This window comes from Myxine glutinosa, chromosome 2, assembly GCF_964187855.1.
Source record: "Myxine glutinosa chromosome 2, kmMyxGlut1.1, whole genome shotgun sequence".
NCBI lineage: Eukaryota > Metazoa > Chordata > Myxini > Myxiniformes > Myxinidae > Myxine > Myxine glutinosa.
This window is the reverse complement of record NC_136262.1, coordinates 186,079,057-186,103,418: the sequence shown is the minus strand read 5'-3', so window position 1 is coordinate 186,103,418 and position 24,362 is coordinate 186,079,057. Positions and strand designations below refer to the sequence as shown.

Below are 24,362 nucleotides of genomic sequence, written 5' to 3'. Positions count from 1 at the left end.
CAATGCGTGGGAAGATGGGTATGATAACTGAAGACAATATGTGATGAACCTGTGCCTAAGGGAGAACAGCATTGTTGTGAAGAAATCCCAGGCTGAGATAATATCAGGGGCAGTGGATATAGGAGACCAGTCAGGAAGAGAGATAGCTGCTTGCAGTCCCTGCCAGTTTGCCTGAGTGAACTACCAGACTCGCCGGGGCTGAGGTTATTCTCTGAAAATGCTTGGAGAGATGTTGGCCTTCATAAGCACATGATCAGATGACCCAATTGGAGCAGAGGAAGAGCAGGAGACATTGTCAGAGAAATTAGTCATAACCAAATCCAAAATGGAAGATTTTCCATTGACAGAAAGTTGGGTGGGAAAGTTCCCAGATTGATTGAATCAGTCCCATGGTGTCACAAAAGTCATTTGCTGAAGTGTCTTGGCTGGTGAGAGAGGTACAAACACCCAGCCAAGTTGCATGGTGACAATATAAATCACCTCATATGAGGAAGAGACAGTTGAGATGAGTGGTATCAAATTGGTACATGAAGTCTGAGAGAGAGATGTAAATGGTGTCGTCAATGTTTGGATGATGGTACAACACACAAAAAGTGTCGTCTGAGAGAGAGGGAGAGAGATGTAAATGGTGTCATCATTGTTTGTATGACTACAACACACAGACAAACAAGAGGTGAGACCAGAGGGGAAATCGCAGCCAAACGTGGAGTTTGTGAGGTGTAAGAGCAGGAAACGGAGAGTGAGAAATGGAGTTCTTGATGTGCAGTGGGACACCACTGCCAGGATGGGGTTGAGGTTGGTCAAACCAGAGGAGACAATAGCAAGGGAGAGACACCAAGGAGACAGGGATGTCCAATGGGAGGAAGGATTCTGTTTAGCAGATGATCTCTGCTTTATCAAAGCTGCCTGGATTGAGAGATCTGCAGGTTGGAACAGAGGCCTCAGATGTTTGTGGTCCACACAGTTAGGGACAGGGGAGGAGGGGCTGCTGGTAGGGTGTACACATGTAACAGGAGCAAGGAGATGAGGCAGGGTGGGGGAGGAGACTGGAAGGGTGAGGGGCAGGGGGAATCTTGGAGGGTGTTGGTCAGGGGGGAATCTGGGATGGTGCGGGACAGGGGGGAAGCTGGGAGAGTGTGGGGCAGGGGGAATCTTGGAGGGTGTTGGTCAGGGGGGAAGCTAGGAGGGTGTGGGGTGTGGGGGAGCCTGAAGGGTGCGGGGTGGGGGGGAGCCGGAAGGGTGCGGGGTGGGGGCGGGGGAGAGAGCTGTAAGGGTGCGGGGTGGGGGGGGGGGAGGAGCCAGAAGGGTGCAGAGTGGGCGGAAGCCGAGAGGGAAGGGAAGCTAAAAGTGGGAGGAGGGGGAGAAGAGGGTGAAGCTGAGGAGTGGGGTGAGGTGAAAGCAAGTAAGAGGAAGGGTATACTGGCATAGAGGGGATTGCCACCATTAATGGACATGAGTGAAGGGGAATCGATTGTAGTGTGCACACAGCCTCTGAAAAATTGACTTCTGAGGATTCTCAAACCGGACGTACTTTGACATACCTCATGGGTGGGTGGTAAGACTGTTTGCCATTGAAGGCATGGAGGAATGTGGTGGAGTGAGGCATTTTAAAATGCATTTTTTCGCATATTTTTATGTTATTAAGAGCTTTTGAAGGAAGAAACTTTTTATTCAATGAAGGTTCAGTTTGGGCGTGTTGAAAAGGAGAAGGGATAGAGAATGAAAGAGGAACTGCGTCCAGCAGATTGAGTTTGTTTTGTTGTTGTTGTTGTTCTTGTTGGTGGAGTTGCGTGGGGAGGTGAAGAAGCATTTTGGTTGTTAGTATTTTTTGGAGTGAGGAAGGGAAAAGTATTAAGCTGAAGGATCAGAAATGAAAATAGTTGGGAGAAAAGCGGCGAAAATGAAGCACGTGGAGTGAATACAGAAGCAGAACCAACAAGCCAAGTAGGTGAGCCCTAGATGAGTTTGCCAGACTTGAACAGGGACACATTCGACAATGCAGCACAACAAGGGACGATTTAACATGGAAAATTGGACAAAAATACAAACAGCCACACAGGGACGAATATACAAGAGTCAAACACGACGGATCTGGTTTGGAAAATTTCGCTTTGATCTAGGTGGAAGGAGCAGCTGCATATTCAACGTACATGTGGAGCAAACACGGAATTGGAATTCAACCAACACGTGCAGCAATCCCGTAACCAGAAGGTCTTCCTCTCTTTTATTTTTCGTTCACTCTTAATTTCTCTCTTTATCTATGTTTACAGAGAAATTAACTCTTGTAAATTGTTTCTGTGAGGCTGATTTGCTGCGCCTCCGTGGGTTTGAGGGTAGAGGAGTTGCAACCGAAAGCCAAATCCTATCCAGGGTCCTCTTGATGACCCCATCTTTGCTCGTTGGTTCTTCTGGGTCCTTCTGATGTCTTCAATAAAAATAAAAATAAAACACCTTTAGAGGCCATTTTTCCCCGCAAGCGGGGGTTGGCCTTTTTCGGGAACTGTGGTTGTTGTTGTTTTTCGGTCCCCTTTTTGAAGCAATGTTTTATGGCCGGATGCCCTTCCTGACGCCAACCCTTTTTGCCGCCTTTAACGACGAGCAGGGAATTACCAGTGAACTGGTACTCAATTTGCCGACCTCGGAAGGATGACAGGCTGAGTCAACCCCCCTGGCGTTAATTCAGCGATTGACCGGGATTCGAACCCAGGATCCTAGGATCCTAAGCCGGCACCCTAGCCGCTAGCCCAACACCAGGGATTGTTTCTGTGAGGCTGATTTGCTGCGCCTCCGTGGGTTTGAGGGTTTGAGGGTTGAGGGTTTGAGGGTTTGAGGGTCGTGGGTTTGAGTACAGAGGTCTTCAATGTCGTATTTTATTATTTTTTGTACCCATAGTCGAGGCTCGTGGAAGAGTACTAGTATTAGTACAATGAACAGATCAGGACACAACATGACAAAGAAAACAGTTGACAGAGGGGGTTAACACCAACAACAGAGTTGAAGGCCAAGATAGGGGCACACTTGGACAAAATGGGTGTATGGAGGAATGGGGGCAGGAGAGGATGCATGGAGGTGGACAAAATGGATAAGAAGGAAACTCTCGGGAGGGAAAACTGGAAAAATCTGGACGGAAAATAGATTGAGGAGGTTAACAAAGGTAGAAAAGAACATTATTTTGGATTGGGAACGATCTGAGATGGTGGTGAACAGCTGTCTTGAAGACCTGGAGGATAGAATGGGATTGAAGAGAATATGCAAGTTGGTTCCACGAAAAAAAGGGGGAAAAAAGAGTATCAAATGAGTGGAGGTGAGGAGCGATCCTGGAAATCTTGGTCTTTCATTTGATGAATGGTGTAAAGTTAGAAGTTGCTGACATCACTCAAGGGATTGAAGTTGCTAACATCATTCAAAATGTAGAAAGTTAAAAGTTGTCAACATCGCTGGAATGTTTAAGGTAAACCAGAATTTCGATCTAACAGAATACAGTACTGCACTAGTCTTTGGAAAGGCCCAATATATTTGAGAATGACAAGAAAGCTAAAGAGCTTCTCGTACAAAACTTATTAGTTTGCATTTAGTGGCGAGTTAGAATCAAAGAAGATGAAATCCTACAAATGAGATATTAAGCAGGTTATTTTGTCGACAAAATTTCATTGTAATTGTAACAATCATTTCATGATTGAACTTTTACTTGAATGGCAAGAACATTTTGAAACAATCAGTGTAGTACACGTGATTTGAACCTGGGATGTCAGCAACAAACCCTGGTGTTGACTTAACGATCTTAGGGTCTTGACTTTAAGCCCATGTCCTGCCGTTGAATTAACACCACATGGTTGACTCAACCTGTTATCCTTCCAAAGTAGGCAAAATGAGTGCCAGCTTACTAGGGTTATCAGCCATTTGAGTATCCTGCGTCGGAGCGGTGACCCGTCCATGTTTGTCCTCCTAAGCCAATGAAACTGCGTCGGCCACCCTATACGACTCATGGCGTGAAAGGAATGGTTATTATTCATGTCAGCATCAAGAGCTAAGTACTCCCAATAAGGAAACAGGCCAAGCCACATTAACGACTCGCATTGATAAAGAAATAAACAAGAAAGACGTCATGCAGATCACGACACTTGAAAAATCCACCCATCCCCCAAAAACAGTTGCCATGGATCTTACTATAATTAATTCACCAAATGTCCGTCCGTCCGTTCAAAGGTACCGCAAAAACGGCTCAACCGATCGTAACGATATTTTGGGTGGGTATTCTTGGGACCCATGGGAATAAAATAGGCTATATTGTTTTTCCAATTTTTCCAACTTTTCCAATTTTCCAGTTTTTCCAAACACAATGGAATAATATTTACCGATATGAACAGTGATGTGGCTTTTGTTGAAATTCTACAAATACTGTTTATTCTACGTACCAGGAGAGAGTAGATCGACTCCTGACGAACTCTTCCTATATAAATGTGCGGCTCCGAAGTAACATGGCAGCGTGTGCAAAGCGACTGAGAAACAGGTGTAGCGGCCGCTTCCGTGTTACAGATTCGGCGCGCACTCTTCACACATAAACGTGCGACTGAGAAAGACGTGTAGCGGCCGCTTCTGTTTTGCAGAATTCAATCTTTTTTCAAAATGGGCGCCATGTACTGTTTAGATTTTGATGATTTGCGTGTGATATGATTCAACGGATGTTTATATGAATCGTTTAAAATAAAAAAAGCCTTCAATTTCTGACATTTTGCCTTTTCATTTGGGCGCCCCAATTGAAGCCCCGCCCATAGGGCGGGTACCGTTGCTAGTACATCAAATTGTCCATTTCATTAAAATTAAGATTGATAATCTTCATCAAAGCTGGGGTCAATCGGATTTAAAATGATGATTTTTTTCAGATGAAAATTCATGATTTTAGTAGTTTGACCTTAAGTTGACCTTTGACCTTTTGCCCTCAAAAATCGTTGGTTTCCCAATTAAATGATGCACTCTGCAATTGCTGTTTAATTTTTAAGTTAATCGTATGAAAAGTGACAATTTTTCACATGAAAGTTGATGATTTTAGAAGTTTGAAATTAAGTTGACCTTTGACCGTTTGACGTCAAAAATAGTTGCTTTCCCAATTTAGTGACTCAATATGCAAATGCTGTTTAATTTTCTAGTCAATCAGATGAAGATGACAATTTTAGAAATTTGACCTCAAGATGACCTATGACCTTTGACCTCAAAATCAATCGGCTTTTCCTTATGACCAACTACCATCTGGTGAAGTTTTATGAAGATCGCTTTAAAATCATGACCTGTAGGTGATTGACGGACAAACAGACAAGCAGACAAACGAGACCAACCAATATACTTGAAAAATCTTCCATTTTACAAGTACTAAGAACGTTCACACGACGAGCGTACTGTTTGGCTTCCTGCAGATGACAAAGATATTCATAGGCGACGTTCTGCTTGCGCCGCATGTCCATCTGCTCGGCCGTCAGCCTTTCATCATCTCTGATCGCTGCACAGCAAACACACCGTGTTAGTGGACACAACACAAAGCACTGGAATATCGACGGAGTTCACTGCACATTAAGCATATCCTTAACATAGCAAGGAGAATTTGGAATTGGCTGACAGGATAGCTCTGAGGTGGCGCAATTACCTTGGAACAGTTTAGTCTAGGTGTGATTCCCGACCAAACTAAGAACTGTCCAACAACCTGGTGGTGGTCATTCAGAAGGGACGTTAAGGCGGAGAGCCATCAGGTTGCATTAGATGTTGGATGCAGAAGATGTTAGAGTCTTCAGCTATAGTCTAAAGTAGGCCATTGTGTATCAGAACCCTGGCAAATTTCAAATTCCTGTTGTTACCAGCCATGGAGCTCGCGATGGTCCCCTTCTAGTGGAAACAGGATTGATAATTCCGAACAAAATTGATACGAGGTTTATGATGGACACCAATATCCAATTAAAGACCTTGATCAGTCCACCAAAACAGTTAATGTAGCCGGTCTAGAAATCTCACTCAATCACTCTCACACACACAAACGCAATCACTCTCTCACACACAAACTCAATCACTCTCTCACACACACAAACTCAATCACTCTCTCACACACAAACTCAATCACGCTCTCACACACACAAACTCAATCACGCTCTCACACACACAAACTCAATCACTCTCTTGCACACAAACTCAATCACCCTCTCACACACAAACTCAATCACTCTCACACACACAAACTCAATCACTCTCGCACACAAACTCAATCACTCTCACACACACAAACTCAATGACTCTCTTACACACAAACTCAATCACTCTCACACACAAAAACTCAATCACTCTATCACACACACAAACTCAATCACTCTCTCGCACACAAACTCAATCACTCTCTCACACACAAACTCAATCACTCTCTCACACAAACTCAATCACTTTCACACACACAAACTCAATCACTCTCACACACACAAACTCAATCACTCTCACACACAAACTCAATCACTCTCTCGCACACAAACTCAATCACTCTCTCACACACAAACTCAATCACTCTCTCACACAAACTCAATCACTTTCACACACACAAACTCAATCACTCTCACACACAAACTCAATCACTCTCACACACACAAACTCAATCACTCTCTCACACACAAACCCAATCACTCTCACACACACAAACTCAATCACTCTCTCACACACAAACTAACTCAATCACTCTCACACACACAAACTCAATCACTCTCTCACACACAAACCCAATCACTCTCACACACACAAACTCAATCACTCTCTCACACACAAACTAACTCAATCACTCTCTCACACACACAAACTCAATCATTCTCTCACACACACACTCAATCACTCTCACACACGCAAACTCAAACACTCTCTCACACACAAACTCAATCACTCTCTCACACACAAACTCAATCACTCTCACACACGCAAACTCAATCATTCTCTCACACACGCAAACTCAATCACTCTCTCACACACAAACTCAATCACTCTCTCACACACGCAAACTCAATCACTCTCTCACACACAAACTCAATCACTCTCTCACACACACAAACTCAATCACTCTCTCACACACAAACTCAATCACTCTCTCACACACACAAACTCATTCACTTTCACACACAAAAACTCAATCACTCTCTCACACACAAACTCAATCACTCTCTCACACACAAGCTCAATCACTCTCTCACACACAAACTCAATCACTCTCTCACACACAAACTCAATCACTCTCACACACACAAACTCAATCACTCTCTCACACACAAACTCAATCATTCTCTCACACACAAACTCAATCACTCTCTCACACACAAACTCAATCACTCTCTCACACACAAACTCAATCACTCTCACACACACTCAATCATTCTCTCACACACAAACTCAATCATTCTCTCACACACAAACTCAATCACTCTCTCACACACAAATTCAATCACTCTCTCACACACAAACTCAATCACTCTCTCTCACACACACAAACTCAATCACTCTCTCACACACAAACTCAATCACTTTCACACACACAAACTCAATCACTCTCACACACACAAACTCAACCACTCTCTCACACACACAAACTCAACCACTCTCACACACAAACTCAATCACTCTCACACACACAAACTCAACCACTCTCACACACAAACTCAATCACTCTCACACACACAAACTCAATCATTCTCTCACACACAAACTCAACCACTCTCACACACACAAACTCAATCACTCTCTCACACACAAACTCAATCATTCTCTCACACACAAACTCAATCACTCTCTCACACACAAACTCAATCACTCTCTCACACACAAACTCAATCACTCTCACACACACAAACTCAATCACTCTCTCACAGACAAACTCAATCATTCTCTCACACACAAACTCAATCACTCTCTCACACACAAACTCAATCACTCTCTCACACACACAAACTCAATCACTCTCTCACACACAAACTCAATCACTCTCTCACACACAAACTCAATCACTCTCTCACACACAAACTCAACCACTCTCTCACACACAAACTCAATCACGCTCTCACACACACAAACTCAATCACGCTCTCACACACACAAACTCAATCACTCTCTCACACACACAAACTCAATCATGCTCTCACACACACAAACTCAATCACGCTCTCACACACACAAACTCAATCACGCTCTCACACACACAAACTCAATCACTCTCTCACACACACAAACTCAATCACGCTCTCACACACACAAACTCAATCACGCTCTCACACACACAAACTCAATCACGCTCTCACACACACAAACTCAATCACGCTCTCACACACACAAACTCAATCACGCTCTCACACACACAAACTCAATCACTCTCTCACACACACAAACTCAATCACCCTCTCACACACAAACTCAATCACGTGCTCACACACACAAACTCAATCACTCTCTCACACACACAAACTCAATCACGCTCTCACACACACAAACTCAATCACGCTCTCACACACACAAACTCAATCACGCTCTCACACACAAACTCAATCACTCTCTCACACACACAAACTCAATCACTCTCACACACACAAACTCAATCACTCTCTCACACACACAAACTCAATCACTCTCTCACACACACAAACTCAATCACCCTCTCACACACAAACTCAATCACGCTCTCACACACACAAACTCAATCACGCTCTCACACACACAAACTCAATCACGCTCTCACACACACAAACTCAATCACTCTCACACACACAAACTCAATCACTCTCTCACACACACAAACTCAATCACTCTCTCACACACACAAACTCAATCACTCTCTCACACACACACAAACTCAATCACCCTCTCACACACAAACTCAATCACGCGCTCACACACACAAACTCAATCACTCTCTCACACACACAAACTCAATCACTCTCTCACACACACAAATTCAATCACTCTCTCACACACACAAACTCAATCACTCTCTCACACACAAACTCAATCACTCTCACACACACAAACTCAATCACTCTCACACACACACAAACTAAATCACTCTCACACACACAAACTCAATCACTCTCTCACACACAAACTCAATCACTCTCTCACACACACGAACTCAATCACTCTCTCACACAAACTCAATCACTCTCTCACACACACAAACTCAATCACTCTCACACACACAAACTCAATCACTCTCTCACACACAAACTCAATCACTCTCACACACACAAACTCAATCACTCTCTCGCACACAAACTCAATCATTCTCTCACACAAACTCAATCACTCTCACACACACAAACTCAATGACTCTCTTACACACAAACTCAATCACTCTCACACACAAAAACTCAATCACTCTCTCACACACACAAACTCAATCACTCTCTCGCACACAAACTCAATCACTCTCTCACACACAAACTCAATCACTCTCTCACACAAACTCAATCACTTTCACACACACAAACTCAATCACTCTCACACACAAACTCAATCACTCTCACACACACAAACTCAATCACTCTCTCACACACAAACCCAATCACTCTCACACACACAAACTCAATCACTCTCTCACACACAAACTCAATCACTCTCTCACACACAAACCCAATCACTCTCACACACACAAACTCAATCACTCTCTCACACACAAACTAACTCAATCACTCTCTCACACACACAAACTCAATCATTCTCTCACACACACACTCAATCACTCTCACACACGCAAACTCAAACACTCTCTCACACACAAACTCAATCACTCTCTCACACGCAAACTCAATCACTCTCACACACGCAAACTCAATCATTCTCTCACACACGCAAACTCAATCACTCTCTCACACACAAACTCAATCACTCTCTCACACGCACAAACTCAATCACTCTCTCACACACACAAACTCAATCACTCTCTCACACACAAACTCAATCACTCTCTCACACACACAAACTCATTCACTTTCACACACAAAAACTCAATCACTCTCTCACACACAAACTCAATCACTCTCTCACACACAAGCTCAATCACTCTCTCACACACAAACTCAATCACTCTCTCACACACAAACTCAATCATTCTCTCACACAAACTCAATCACTCCCTCACACACAAACTCAATCATTCTCTCACACACAAACTCAATCATTCTCTCACACACAAACTCAATCACTCTCACACACACAAACTCAATCACTCTCACACACACAAACTCAATCACTCTCTCACACACAAACTCAATCATTCTCTCACACACAAACTCAATCATTCTCTCACACACAAACTCAATCACTCTCACACACACAAACTCAATCATTCTCTCACACACAAACTCAATCACTCTCACACACACAAACTCAATCACTCTCTCACACACAAACTCAATCACTCTCTCACACACAAACTCAATCACTCTCTCACACACAAACTCAATCACTCTCACACACACTCAATCATTCTCTCACACACAAACTCAATCATTCTCTCACACACAAACTCAATCACTCTCTCACACACAAACTCAATCATTCTCTCACACACAAACTCAATCACTCTCACACACAAACGCAATCACTCTCTCACACACAAACTCAATCACTCTCTCACACACAAACTCAATCACTCTCACACACACAAACTCAATCACTCTCTCACAGACAAACTCAATCATTCTCTCACACACAAACTCAATCACTCTCTCACACACAAACTCAATCACTCTCTCACACACACAAACTCAATCACTCTCTCACACACAAACTCAATCACTCTCTCACACACAAACTCAATCACTCTCTCACACACAAACTCAACCACTCTCTCACACACAAACTCAATCACGCTCTCACACACACAAACTCAATCACGCTCTCACACACACAAACTCAATCACTCTCTCACACACACAAACTCAATCACGCTCTCACACACACAAACTCAATCACGCTCTCACACACACAAACTCAATCACGCTCTCACACACACAAACTCAATCACTCTCTCACACACACAAACTCAATCACGCTCTCACACACACAAACTCAATCACGCTCTCACACACACAAACTCAATCACGCTCTCACACACACAAACTCAATCACGCTCTCACACACACAAACTCAATCACTCTCTCACACACACAAACTCAATCACCCTCTCACACACAAACTCAATCACGTGCTCACACACACAAACTCAATCACTCTCTCACACACACAAACTCAATCACGCTCTCACACACACAAACTCAATCACTCTCTCACACACAAACTCAATCACTCTCTCACACACACAAACTCAATCACTCTCACACACACAAACTCAATCACGCTCTCACACACACAAACTCAATCACTCTCTCACACACACAAACTCAATCACTCTCACACACACACAAACTCAATCACTCTCTCACACACACAAACTCAATCACTCTCTCACACACACAAACTCAATCACTCTCACACACACAAACTCAATCACTCTCTCACACACACAAACTCAATCACTCTCACACACACAAACTCAATCACTCTCTCACACACACAAACTCAATCACTCTCACACACACAAACTCAATCACTCTCACACACACAAACTCAATCACTCTCTCACACACACAAACTCAATCACTCTCACACACACAAACTCAATCACGCTCTCACACACACAAACTCAATCACTCTCTCACACACACAAACTCAATCACTCTCTCACACACAAACTCAATCACTCTCTCACACACACAAACTCAATCACTCTCACACACACAAACTCAATCACTCTCTCACACACACAAACTCAATCACTCTCTCACACACACAAACTCAATCACTCTCTCACACACAAACTCAATCACTCTCTCACACACACAAACTCAATCACTCTCACACACACAAACTCAATCACGCTCTCACACACACAAACTCAATCACTCTCTCACACACAAACTCAATCACTCTCTCACACACACAAACTCAATCACTCTCTCACACACAAACTCAATCACTCTCTCACACACAAGCTCAATCACTCTCTCACACACAAACTCAATCACTCTCTCACACACAAACTCAATCATTCTCTCACACAAACTCAATCACTCTCTCACACACAAACTCAATCATTCTCTCACACACAAACTCAATCATTCTCTCACACACAAACTCAATCACTCTCACACACACAAACTCAATCACTCTCACACACACAAAATCAATCACTCTCTCACACACAAACTCAATCACTCTCTCACACACAAACTCAATCATTCTCTCACACACAAACTCAATCATTCTCTCACACACAAACTCAATCACTCTCACACACACAAACTCAATCATTCTCTCACACACAAACTCAATCACTCTCTCACACACAAACTCAATCACTCTCTCACACACAAACTCAATCACTCTCACACACACTCAATCATTCTCTCACACACAAACTCAATCATTCTCTCACACACAAACTCAATCACTCTCTCACACACAAACTCAATCACTCTCTCACACACAAACTCAATCACTCTCTCTCACACACACAAACTCAATCACTCTCTCACACACAAACTCAATCACTTTCACACACACAAACTCAATCACTGTCACACACACAAACTCAACCACTCTCACACACAAACTCAATCACTCTCACACACACAAACTCAATCATTCTCTCACACACAAACTCAACCACTCTCACACACACAAACTCAATCACTCTCTCACACACAAACTCAATCATTCTCTCACACACAAACTCAATCACTCTCTCACACACAAACTCAATCACTCTCTCACACAAACTCAATCACTCTCTCACACACAAACTCAATCACTCTCACACACACAAACTCAATCATTCTCTCTCACACACAAACTCAATCACTCTCACACACACAAACTCAATCACTCTCTCACACACACAAACTCAATCACTCCCACACACACAAACTCAATCACTCTCACACACACAAACTAAATCACTCTCTCACACAAACTCAATCACTTTCACACACACAAACTCAATCACTCTCACACACAAACTCAATCACTCTCACACACACAAACTCAATCACTCTCTCACACACAAACCCAATCACTCTCACACACACAAACTCAATCACTCTCTCACACACAAACTAACTCAATCACTCTCTCACACACACAAACTCAATCATTCTCTCACACACACACTCAATCACTCTCACACACGCAAACTCAATCACTCTCTCACACACAAACTCAATCATTCTCTCACACACAAACTCAATCACTCTCTCACACGCAAACTCAATCACTCTCACACACGCAAACTCAATCATTCTCTCACACACGCAAACTCAATCACTCTCTCACACACAAACTCATTCACTTTCACACACACAAACTCAATCACTCTCTCACACACAAACTCAATCACTCTCTCACACACAAACTCAATCACTCTCTCACACACAAACTCAATCACTCTCACACACACAAACTCAATCATTCTCTCACACACACAAACTCAATCACTCTCACACACACAAACTAAATCACTCTCTCACACACAAACTCAATCACTTTCACACACACAAAGTCAATCACTCTCACACACAAACTCAATCACTCTCACACACACAAACTCAATCACTCTCTCACACACAAACCCAATCACTCTCACACACACAAACTCAATCACTCTCTCACACACAAACTAACTCAATCACTCTCTCACACACACAAACTCAATCATTCTCTCACACACACACTCAATCACTCTCACACACGCAAACTCAATCACTCTCTCACACACAAACTCAATCACTCTCTCACACACAAACTCAATCACTCTCTCACACACAAACTCAATCACTCTCACACACGCAAACTCAATCATTCTCTCACACACGCAAACTCAATCACTCTCTCACACACAAACTCATTCACTTTCACACACACAAACTCAATCACTCTCTCACACACAAACTCAATCACTCTCTCACACACAAGCTCAATCACTCTCTCACACACAAACTCAATCATTCTCTCTCACACACAAACTCAATCACTCTCACACACACAAACTCAATCATTCTCTCACACACAAACTCAACCACTCTCACACACAAACTCAATCACTCTCACACACACAAACTCAATCACTCTCACACACACAAACTCAATCACTCTCTCACACACAAACTCAATCACTCTCTCACACACAAACTCAACCACTCTCTCACACACAAACTCAATCACGCTCTCACACACAAACTCAATCATTCTCTCACACACACGAACTCAATCACTCTCACACACACAAACTCAATCATACCCTCACACACAAACTCAATCACTCTCACACACACAAACTCAATCACTCTCACACACACAAACTCAATCACTCTCTCACACACAAACTCAATCACTCTCTCACACACAAACTCAACCACTCTCTCACACACAAACTCAATCACGCTCTCACACACAAACTCAATCACTCTCTCACACACACGAACTCAATCACTCTCACACACACAAACTCAATCATACCCTCACACACAAACTCAATCACTCTCACACACGCAAACTCAATCATTCTCTCACACACGCAAACTCAATCACTCTCTCACACACAAACTCATTCACTTTCACACACACAAACTCAATCACTCTCTCACACACAAACTCAATCACTCTCTCACACACAAACTCAATCACTCTCTCACACACAAACTCAATCACTCTCTCACACACAAACTCAATCATTCTCTCACACACAAACTCAATCATTCTCTCACACACAAACTCAATAACTCTCTCACACACACGAACTCAATCACTCTCTCACACACAAACTCAATCATTCTCTCACACACAAACTCAATCATTCTCTCATACACAAACTCAATCAATCTCTCACACACAAACTCAATCATTCTCTCACACACAAACTCAATCATTCTCTCACACACAAACTCAATCATTCTCTGACACACAAACTCAATCACTCTCTCACACACAAACTCAATCATTCTCTCACACACAAACTCAATCACTCTCTCACACACAAACTCAATCATTCTCTCACACACAAACTCAATCATTCTCTCACACACAAACTCAATCATTCTCACACACACAAACTAAATAACTCTCTCACACACACGAACTCAATCACTCTCTCACACACAAACTCAATCATTCTCTCACACACAAACTCAATCATTCTCTCACACACAAACTCAATCAATCTCTCACACACAAACTCAATCATTCTCTCACACACAAACTCAATCATTCTCTCACACACAAACTCAATCATTCTCTGACACACAAACTCAATCACTCTCTCACACACAAACTCAATCATTCTCTCACACACAAACTCAATCATTCTCTCACACACAAACTCAATCACTCTCTGACACACAAACTCAATCATTCTCTCACACACAAACTCAATCACTCTCTCACACACAAACTCAATCACTCACACACACAAACTCAATCACTCTCTCACACACAAACTCAATCATTCTCTCACACACAAACTCAATCATTCTCTCACACACAAACTCAATCATTCTCTCACACACAAACTCAATCACTCTCACACACACAAACTCAATCATTCTCTCACACACACAAACTCAATCACTCTCACACACACAAACTCAATCATTCTCTCACACACAAACTGAATCACTCTGTCACACACAAACTCAATCATTCTCTCACACACAAACTCAATCACTCTCACACACACAAACTCAATCACTCTCACACACACAAACTCAGTGTACGTGTAAATCAATAAATAAATGAAGGTGAGTACACAGAGGTAGCAGAATCATAAAAGGTATATAAATAAATGCATAATTGAAGGTTGGATGTCAGTAGCAGTGAAGGTAAAGTGTATATAATACTTAGATAACCAATCCAACTTTAGTGTTGGTCGTGGAGATGGTGAAGTTTATATCCATGGTAATAACATAGAAAGTGTGTGTGTCAGTGTCTCCTCCATAACTCCAAAACTTTGATACGTAGTGGCCCAAAACTTTGCATGCATTCTAAGGGAACTCCATGGAGTGCATGAATGAAAACTGGGTATTTGGGTAAATGTAAACACCCCTTTTGAAGATAAGTGACAAGGTGCTCATCATTTTTTTTAAACCCTTACCAGGATAGCAGCATGCCATCTTGGTCAGCCCATTGTCAACTCACAGGGGTCTTAAGCTGCCATTTAGTTTCGGCTTGCTCAACAATGCCTTGACTTGGAACAAATCACAACAGTTTCTGTACGATAAAGCGCTCAAAATATTTTTTTTCATTTTCCTCAATCATATAATTGAATGCCTGATCTTCATACCTACTGACCGCTGTACACATTGTTTTTGTAGTTGCTATAGTGTTCAAGTTAAGAGCTTCGAGCGATTATATGCATGATATGATTTTCCACGATGGCCTCTCACGGAATAATTAAAATATACAATGAAAATCTGTCTTCAGATTTGAGGATCGGAGCTTGTGATCTAGTTAAGTGTTGAAATCTGGAGTGAAATCTATAAAATAAAAGAAAAAAAATAAAAAAAAGTGATTCTTATTACGAAGCGTTACCTTGTCCATATTTAAGTAAGGCTATGAGTACCCCTTGCCCATATTTTACACAAGTTTTTGTGTTTGCATTGTTGAAGGTGCTGGAGTGTGTGTGTGTCCCATGACCAACTATCGAAACATCCTCCCAAATCCGAAAGTGAACAGATGACGACAATGACCTGGTTTGATAATATCTTGATACAATCGTGATTTAACACAGTATTTTGTTATTGTATTACTGTATGATTGGAAGGATGCTATTTGGAGTGAAAATAGAGATATTGAGTTCAATGTGAATGAGGAAATGACGTGGGGTTTTTTTGGTTTTGGTTTTGGTTTTTTTTATACAAGATCGAGGCTCGTGTAAGAGCTAAACATTAATCGCACAAAAACAAACTGACACATAAACCATGATAAAGGGAGCAGGAGACAAGATGGGGAGAGAGAGGGAAGCACACAAGTACAACAGTAGAGAACAGGGACATCGGGAGATCTGTGGAAGGGAGAGGACTTGGGGGGGAGGAGGCATGGGAAGGGGGGGGGGGGTGGGAGAGGTATAAAACGCATGGGCACTGCTAGGACTTCCAGGAAAGAAGTCGGTATTTCAGAAAAGTGGATCTGGGGTGAAATAACGGGGGTGGAAAAGATCAAGGTTTTGGATGGGGGAAGACAAGAGATGGTGGTGAATAGCTGTTTTAAAGACCTGGAGGGAGGAGTGGGATTGAAGAGAGTGAGGGAGTTTGTTCCAGAGGTGGGAGAAAAAAGGATTGAAAGAGTGAAGGTGAGCAGAGAGTCTTGATTTTGGCAGTTTCACCATAAGAGGGTTGCTGGCAGATCTTATGCGACCTGTAGGAATATTTGGCGGACAGAGCACAGACAGCTGGGGGAGCTAGGCCGGAGAGGAGTCGGTAGAAGACAAAGACCACCAACGTTCCTGCGGTGAGTGCGTGAAAGGTTCTCAGAGTTAGCTTCATCATGGGAGATTCCAATGATTCTGAAAGTTTTGGTTTCAACAGAGTGATGACGAGCTAGGTGAGAGGCAGGAGCACCAACCTAGAGGGGAGAACAGTATTCCATTGAGATGCGGATGAAAGCCTTTTATGTGGTGAGAAGCTCAGGTGTGTCAAGGAAGGACTGCGCACGTCAGAGGATGCCCAGTCGGCGACTGGCTTTGGAGGCCAGCTTGGAAATGTGGTTTTCCCAGGAAAGATCATGGCAGATAGTGAGACCCAAAAGCTTGAATGACAGAACTTCTTGGAGAGGATTGTCGAGAAAGTAGATGGGAGGGTTGTCCAGTCGGTCTTTTCGGAGAGACATAGTGAGAGTGTGAGATTTGTCAGGATTGAAAGACATGTGATCCACCACGCGGTAACCCGGGTTGCCCCGTGATTTTTAATCATTTTACATAATTAATTTATCTCTTTTAGGGGGAGTGTAACCCGGGTTAGTGTGATAGGAAAATCCTTTGTGTTGTGGCCAGACGTGGCCAGACGGAAGCCTCTCCTCAGTGAAAGACACGTGAAAGCCCGCTTGGAGTTTGCAAAAAAGTACCTAAAGGAATCACAGACTGTGAGAAACAAGATTCTGTGGTCTGATGAAACCAAGATTGAACTGTTTGGCTTCCATCTGGCCACTCTGCCATTAAGCCCAGATCGGTGGAGTGTTGCAGTGATGGTTGTCCTTCTGGAAGTTTCTCCCATCTCCACAAAGGATCTCTGGAGCTCCGCCAGAGTGACCATCGGGTTCTTGGTCACCTCTTACCAAGGCCCTTCTCCCCCGATTGCTCAGTTTGGCCAGGCAGCCAGTTCTAGGAAGAGTCCCGGTTGTTCCAAACTTCTTCCATTTAAGAATTATGGAGGCCACTGTGCTCTTGGGAACCTTCAATGTAGCAGAATTTTTTTTTGTAGGCTTCTTCAAATCTGTGCCTCGACACAATCCTGTCTCGGAGCTCTGCAGGCAGTTCCTTTGACCTCCTGGCTTGGTTTTTGCTCTGATATGCATTGTCAGCTGTGAGACCTCATATGGACAGGTGTGTGCTTTTCCAAATCATGTCCAATCAATTGAATTTACCACAGGTGGACTCCAATCAAGGTGTGGAAACATCTCAAAGATGATCAAGATAAATGGGAGGCACCTGGGCTAAATTTCAAGTGTCATAGCAAAGGGTATGAATACTTATGTCAATGTGATATTTCAGTTTTTTCTTTTTAATAAATTTGCAAAAGTTTCTAAAATCCTGTTTTCTCTTTGTCATTATGGGGTATTGATTGTACATTGATGAGGGAAAAAATGAATATAAACGATTTCAGCATAAGGCTGCAACATAACAAAATGTGAAAAAAGTGAAGGGGTCTGAATACTTTCTGAATGCACTTTATATAATTCAAGGTGGTATCTCCCAGGAGGTGCTGGAAGAATGTATACACTGTAAACAAGAAAGATCAATCAGAGATCGCAGACCCTTGCCAGGACGCGTTTTTCGTGGTTTTTAAGGCTTTTGTGTTAAAACAAACATTGCGGCCGAACTACGTAACCGATGACGTCATCATTAATATTTTTTCCGAACCAATTTATCCCTAGATGACGTTGAACAAATTTCATCTTGATCGGATGAAGTTTTGTGCATGTCGAATTATGACATCATGGTGGAGGCACCTACGACATCATCATTAACATGTTATTTCCCAATGGAGAGTTCTTTACAATGAGCCATGTCTCAATTTTTTTCTGTGCAGCGCTTTTGGAGATATTGAGGTGCAAATATTTTCGGTTTTTCCAAGATGGCTCCCGCACCACGTGACCTAACCCATGGCGTCATAATTATCATTTTAAAATTATACAGGTGAAGTTGCACCTGTGGGGAAAATTTCCTGTCAATCGGACCAACGGTTGCAGAGAAAATCATATTTATTCTGTGCGGACAAACGAACAGACAAACTCGGACAGATACAGACAGACAAACAAAATCAAATGCAATACCCTCTGGTGAAGGTAATAAATAAAGGTGTTTTGGTAGCGGAGATGGTAATGTGTAATTACATAAATAACTCAAGGTGGTGTGTCGGTAGCGGTGATGTAAAGTGTATATAAATAAATAAATAAACGATTCAAAGTTGTGTTGTAGTGGAGATGGTAACAAATGTACATAAATAAATCATTGTTCCCGAAAGCATATACAATCCTGTATTATTTTCTCCAATAACCTGAACAGCCAAAATTCGGTAATAAAATCGTGTGTCCCATCCTAAAATATTTTGACGTGGCGAGTAACAAAAGGCATTGCATACATGTGCCGGATAGGAAAGAAATTCGTGTCGTCATCTTCGAATGAAATCGACCCAACTGGCAGTGCCCAGAATATATGAAATAAAACTTAACACCGTTATCACTTTCTCTCTGCTTCAAACAGGTGTACATTTGCACCGGCACTCGCGCGAGAAATGCACACGTGTAACTCACAGCCATAATAAGGTCGAGCTAAGCCATCGATTTCGTCGCTTTGGGACATCGCGATAAAGAGAGCGGCACCCAGGTAGCACCTTGCGTCTCGAACCTACGACTGCTGGTCCGCGATTTCCTCCGACCCCGCACAAGCTCCGCCCCGCCTGCACGCCCCGCCTTATCTTGTTCCATTTTGCGCGCGCACGACCATCATTGGGCAGTGCGGCAGTGTGGGAGGAGCCAGGACGAGGCGATGAACGTCATCATTTCGCTCTTGATTTTATTATACTGTACTGTACGCTGTATCTGTACAGACTGTACTGTACATCTTTAGAGTATCAGGGCATATATTCTGGATGATATCAGTCCATGGGAGCCTCTACTCCGCTATACTCGAAAACTATTGGACGCATTATCTTTCACATTCAGCAGACTATGCAATAGCATCTGGGCATGAGATCGGATCGAAGTAAAAAGTCATGGTTTGAAGATTCAAAAGTTTAAAGCAATTATTTCTTTATTTATATACACTTTACCATCACTGCTGCCGACTAACCTCAAAATTATTTATTTATTTATACAGTATCGAATACCTTTTACCTAATTCCACTTGTTGATATTGTTGAATTTTTGGAGTCGTCAAGTAGCCTTGTTTGACCAATCCCAATTTGCATATCAGAGTAATGGTAGTGTTGTGGCTGCTTTGCTTGTTCAGGATCTCCAAAATCTGCACCATCATCTATCTATAGATACAAGTCTTTTCTAAGATCCAAGATAGGGTGAAGTGCAATAGAATACTATGGGATGTTGTGGTTGGTTGTGTTATCAACAACAAGGTTGTGTTGTTTTCTTTGCACACAAGTGACTGTCCTAATTGTGGTGTTGTGGCGGACACGGAAGCTCACTGGCGTGGTGACATCATTCTGCGCACCAACTGGGCGGCGGCCACGCCGAGGGGTAGGCGTGGCCTCAGGATATACACCGGGCGCGCAGCCCGGAGCGCGCCAGTGCTACAGTGACCGCTTTTAATAAAGAACATTAAACTTACCGCGTTGTCCGCTTCCTCCTTGGTAGCAAGTCGTGCGCGTAGCACCGCACACTTCATTGGTGACCTCCGACATTTGAGTCAGCTGACCACCCGAAACCGCCGCAACAATGGCTACCAACGCGGTCTCCATCAAGCTCCCCGAATTCTGGGAGTCACAAGCCGAAGTTTGGTTCCTGCAGGCAGAAGCCCAGTTCCGATTTCGAGGCATCACGGTGGACGAGACCATGTACTGCCACGTGGTCGCCGCCCTCGGGCCCGGCACGGCCACCCGCGTCGTATCAGTCCTAAGGGATCCACCTGCCGACGGCAAGTACGAGGCGGGCAAGCGTCTCCTCCTCGCCACGTTCGGCCTTACGGTGGACGCACGGGCCGATCGCCTCTTGGACCTCCCCAAGATCGGGGACACGCGACCGTCGGTCCGTATGGATCATATGCTGGCGCTCATGGGCAACGAAACCCCGAACGCTCTATTCCGGGCGTTATTTCGACGCCAGCTGCCAGCACGAGTCCGCCTCGCTTTGGCCGGTTCCGCGTTAACGGAACCCCGTGCGCTCGCTGCCGAGGCCGACAAATACTACGCGGCTTTGGACACGCAGGCGAGTCTTGGCGCGGTCGCCGCTCCCGAGGCTCCCGAGGCTTTCCCTGATGCACCGCACCTCGTGTCCGCCGCCACGCCCCGCCCACCACCACCGCCGCCGCCGCAAAGAAAACCACGGCCTCCGACGCCGCAGCCGCCCACCTGGTGTTTCTTCCACGCCAAGTTCGGCCACGAGGCTCGGCAGTGTCGCCCGCCGTGCTCATTCGGCAGGTCGGGAAACGGGCAAGCCGACGCTCGGTGGCAACTGTGAGCGTCGGCAATTCAAACAGCCTTCTGTACATAACGGACACCTTGTCCGGGCACCGTTACCTGTGCGACACGGGAGCGCAGGTGAGTGTCGTTCCTGCCGGTACGTCCGACAAGCAAACCGCGGGCCGAGGTCCCGCGTTGCTTGCGGCCAATGGTACGTCTATACGCACGTATGGAAAACGCTGTCTCTCCCTGCGGTTCGGAGGGCAGGTTTTCCGTTGGTCGTTCGTTACGGCCGACGTGCCCATGGCACTGCTCGGCGCGGACTTCTTATGTGCTAATGGATTACTGGTCGATGTAAAGCGCAGAAGGCTTGTCCAGGCTGAGACGTTCAGCTCGCTCGCGTGCATGCTGCCCGGCTCGTTGAGCAGCTCACAGAGCGGCTCATCGAGCGGCTCGCCGAGCGGCTGGCTGAGCGGTTCGGTTCCGGCCAGGGTGATCTGTACGCTTCCGGCAGCGGACGAATTCACCCACCTCCTCGCGGGTTTCCCGGCCCTCACGCGGCCCACCTTCTCGGCGGGGCCCATCAAGCACGGGGTGGAACACCACATCCCCACCGCCGGGCCACCGGTCTACGCCCGGGCACGCCGCCTCGAGCCGACGAAGCTCGCGGTAGCGAAAGCGGATTTCGCCACGCTGGAGCGGCTCGGCATCGTGCGGCGCTCCGAGAGTGCGTGGGCGTCGCCGCTCCACATCGTGCCCAAGCCCGGTGGGGGATGGCGACCGTGCGGGGACTACCGGCGCCTCGACAACGCCACCACCCCCGACCGCTACCCCGTCCCCCACATACAGGACTTCTCCGCCCGGTTGGCGGGCATGTCCTTCTTTTCAAAGGTAGACCTCGTGCACGGCTACCATCAGGTTCCTGTCAGGCCGGAGGACATCCCGAAGACGGCTGTCATCACGCCGTTCGGGCTTTTCGAATTTCTTCGGATGCCCTTCGGTTTGAAAAATGCGGCTCAGGCGTTCCAGCGCCTAATGGACAGCGTCTTGCGCGGCTTGGATTTTTTGTACGTCTACCTGGACGACATCCTCGTCGCCAGCGCGTCCCGCGAAGAGCACCTTCATCACCTCCGCACGCTCTTCGAATACCTGGGCCAGCATGGCCTCATCGTGAACCCCGCCAAGTGCCGGTTCGGCGTCACCAGCATCGACTTTTTGGGGCACCGCGTCACCAGGCATGGGGCCGTCCCCCTACCGGCCAAGGTGGAGGCGGTGAAGGGGTTTCCGTGCCCCCGCACGATCAAGGGGCTCCAGGAGTTCCTGGGCATGGTAAACTTTTACCATCGGTCCTGCCCCGCATCGCCCAGCTCCTGCGCCCCTTACACGAGGCCCTTCGAGGGAAGCCATGCAAAGGTGACGTTACCTGGACCGGGCAGATGGACGCGGCGTTCTCGGGCGCTAAGCTCGCCTTGGCCAACGCCACCATGCTCGCGCACCCGGCGCCCGATGCACCGATCGCCCTCATCTCCGACGCCTCGGACTACGCGGTGGGTGCGGTGTACGAGCAATGGGTGCGTGGTGCTTGGCAACCGCTGGCGTTCTTCAGCCGGCAGCTTCGCCCGCCCGAACGCCGGTACAGTACCTTCGACCGCGAGTTGCTTGGGCTTCACCTGGCGGTCAGGCACTTCCGCCATCTGCTCGAGGGCCGTGCGTTCACGGCCTTCGTCGACCACAAGCCGCTGGTTTTCGCGATGGGCAAGGTCGCCGAGCCGTGGTCGGCCCGGCAACTGCGTCACCTCGCGGCCGTGTCCGAGTACACGACGGACATCCGGCACGTCGCGGGAAAGGACAACCCGGTGGCTGATTGCCTTTCCCGGGCCGTCGCCCACGCAGTCCACCTTGGCATCGACTATGCCCGGATGGCGGCGGACCAGGCCGCCGACCCCGGGGTCCAGGCCCTGCGGACCGCCGTCACGGGCCTCCGCATCACCGAGGTGCCCTTTGACGGCGCGGGCACGGCCCTCGTTTGCGACGTCTCCCTCGGGCGGCCTCGCCCCATCGTGCCCGCAGGCTGGCAGCGCCAGGTTTTTGACGCCATCCATGGCCTGTCCCACCCGGGCACGAAGGCCTCACAGAGGTTGGTCGCCGACAAGTGTGTCTGGCATGGCCTCCGGAAGGCCGTCCGCGGCTGGACCAGGACGTGCCTCGCGTGCCAGCGCGCAAAGGTGCACCGACACACCCAGGCCCCCTTGGCCCCGTTTACGGTGCCGGAACGTCAGTTCGACCACGTTCACGTGGACCTGGTGGGACCTCTGCCCCCCTCGCGGGGTTTCACCCATGTCCTCACCATGGTGGACCACACCACCCGGTGGCCGGAGGCCGTGCCTTTGGCGACGACGACGGCGGCGGACGTCGCACAGGCGTTCATCGCCACCTGGGTCGCCCGGTTCGGCGCCCCCTCGG

At 45.9% G+C, this 24,362-nt stretch overlaps 1 protein-coding gene across 1 annotated transcript in view; it reads right to left on the bottom strand.

Moving 5' to 3' along the window:
- Positions 1–20,218, bottom strand: part of LOC137420992 (ras GTPase-activating-like protein IQGAP1) — a 305,469-nt gene extending 285,251 nt beyond the window's left edge. The window contains exons 1-2 of the mRNA XM_068106598.2: positions 20,080–20,218; positions 5,395–5,494 (exon numbers count right to left, since the gene is read on the bottom strand). Of these exons, the coding sequence (XP_067962699.2) occupies positions 5,395–5,494; positions 20,080–20,128 (149 nt within the window). The 5' untranslated portion in view covers positions 20,129–20,218. The remainder of the gene's footprint in view (positions 1–5,394; positions 5,495–20,079) is intronic.
- Positions 20,219–24,362: the final 4,144 nt, after the last annotated feature.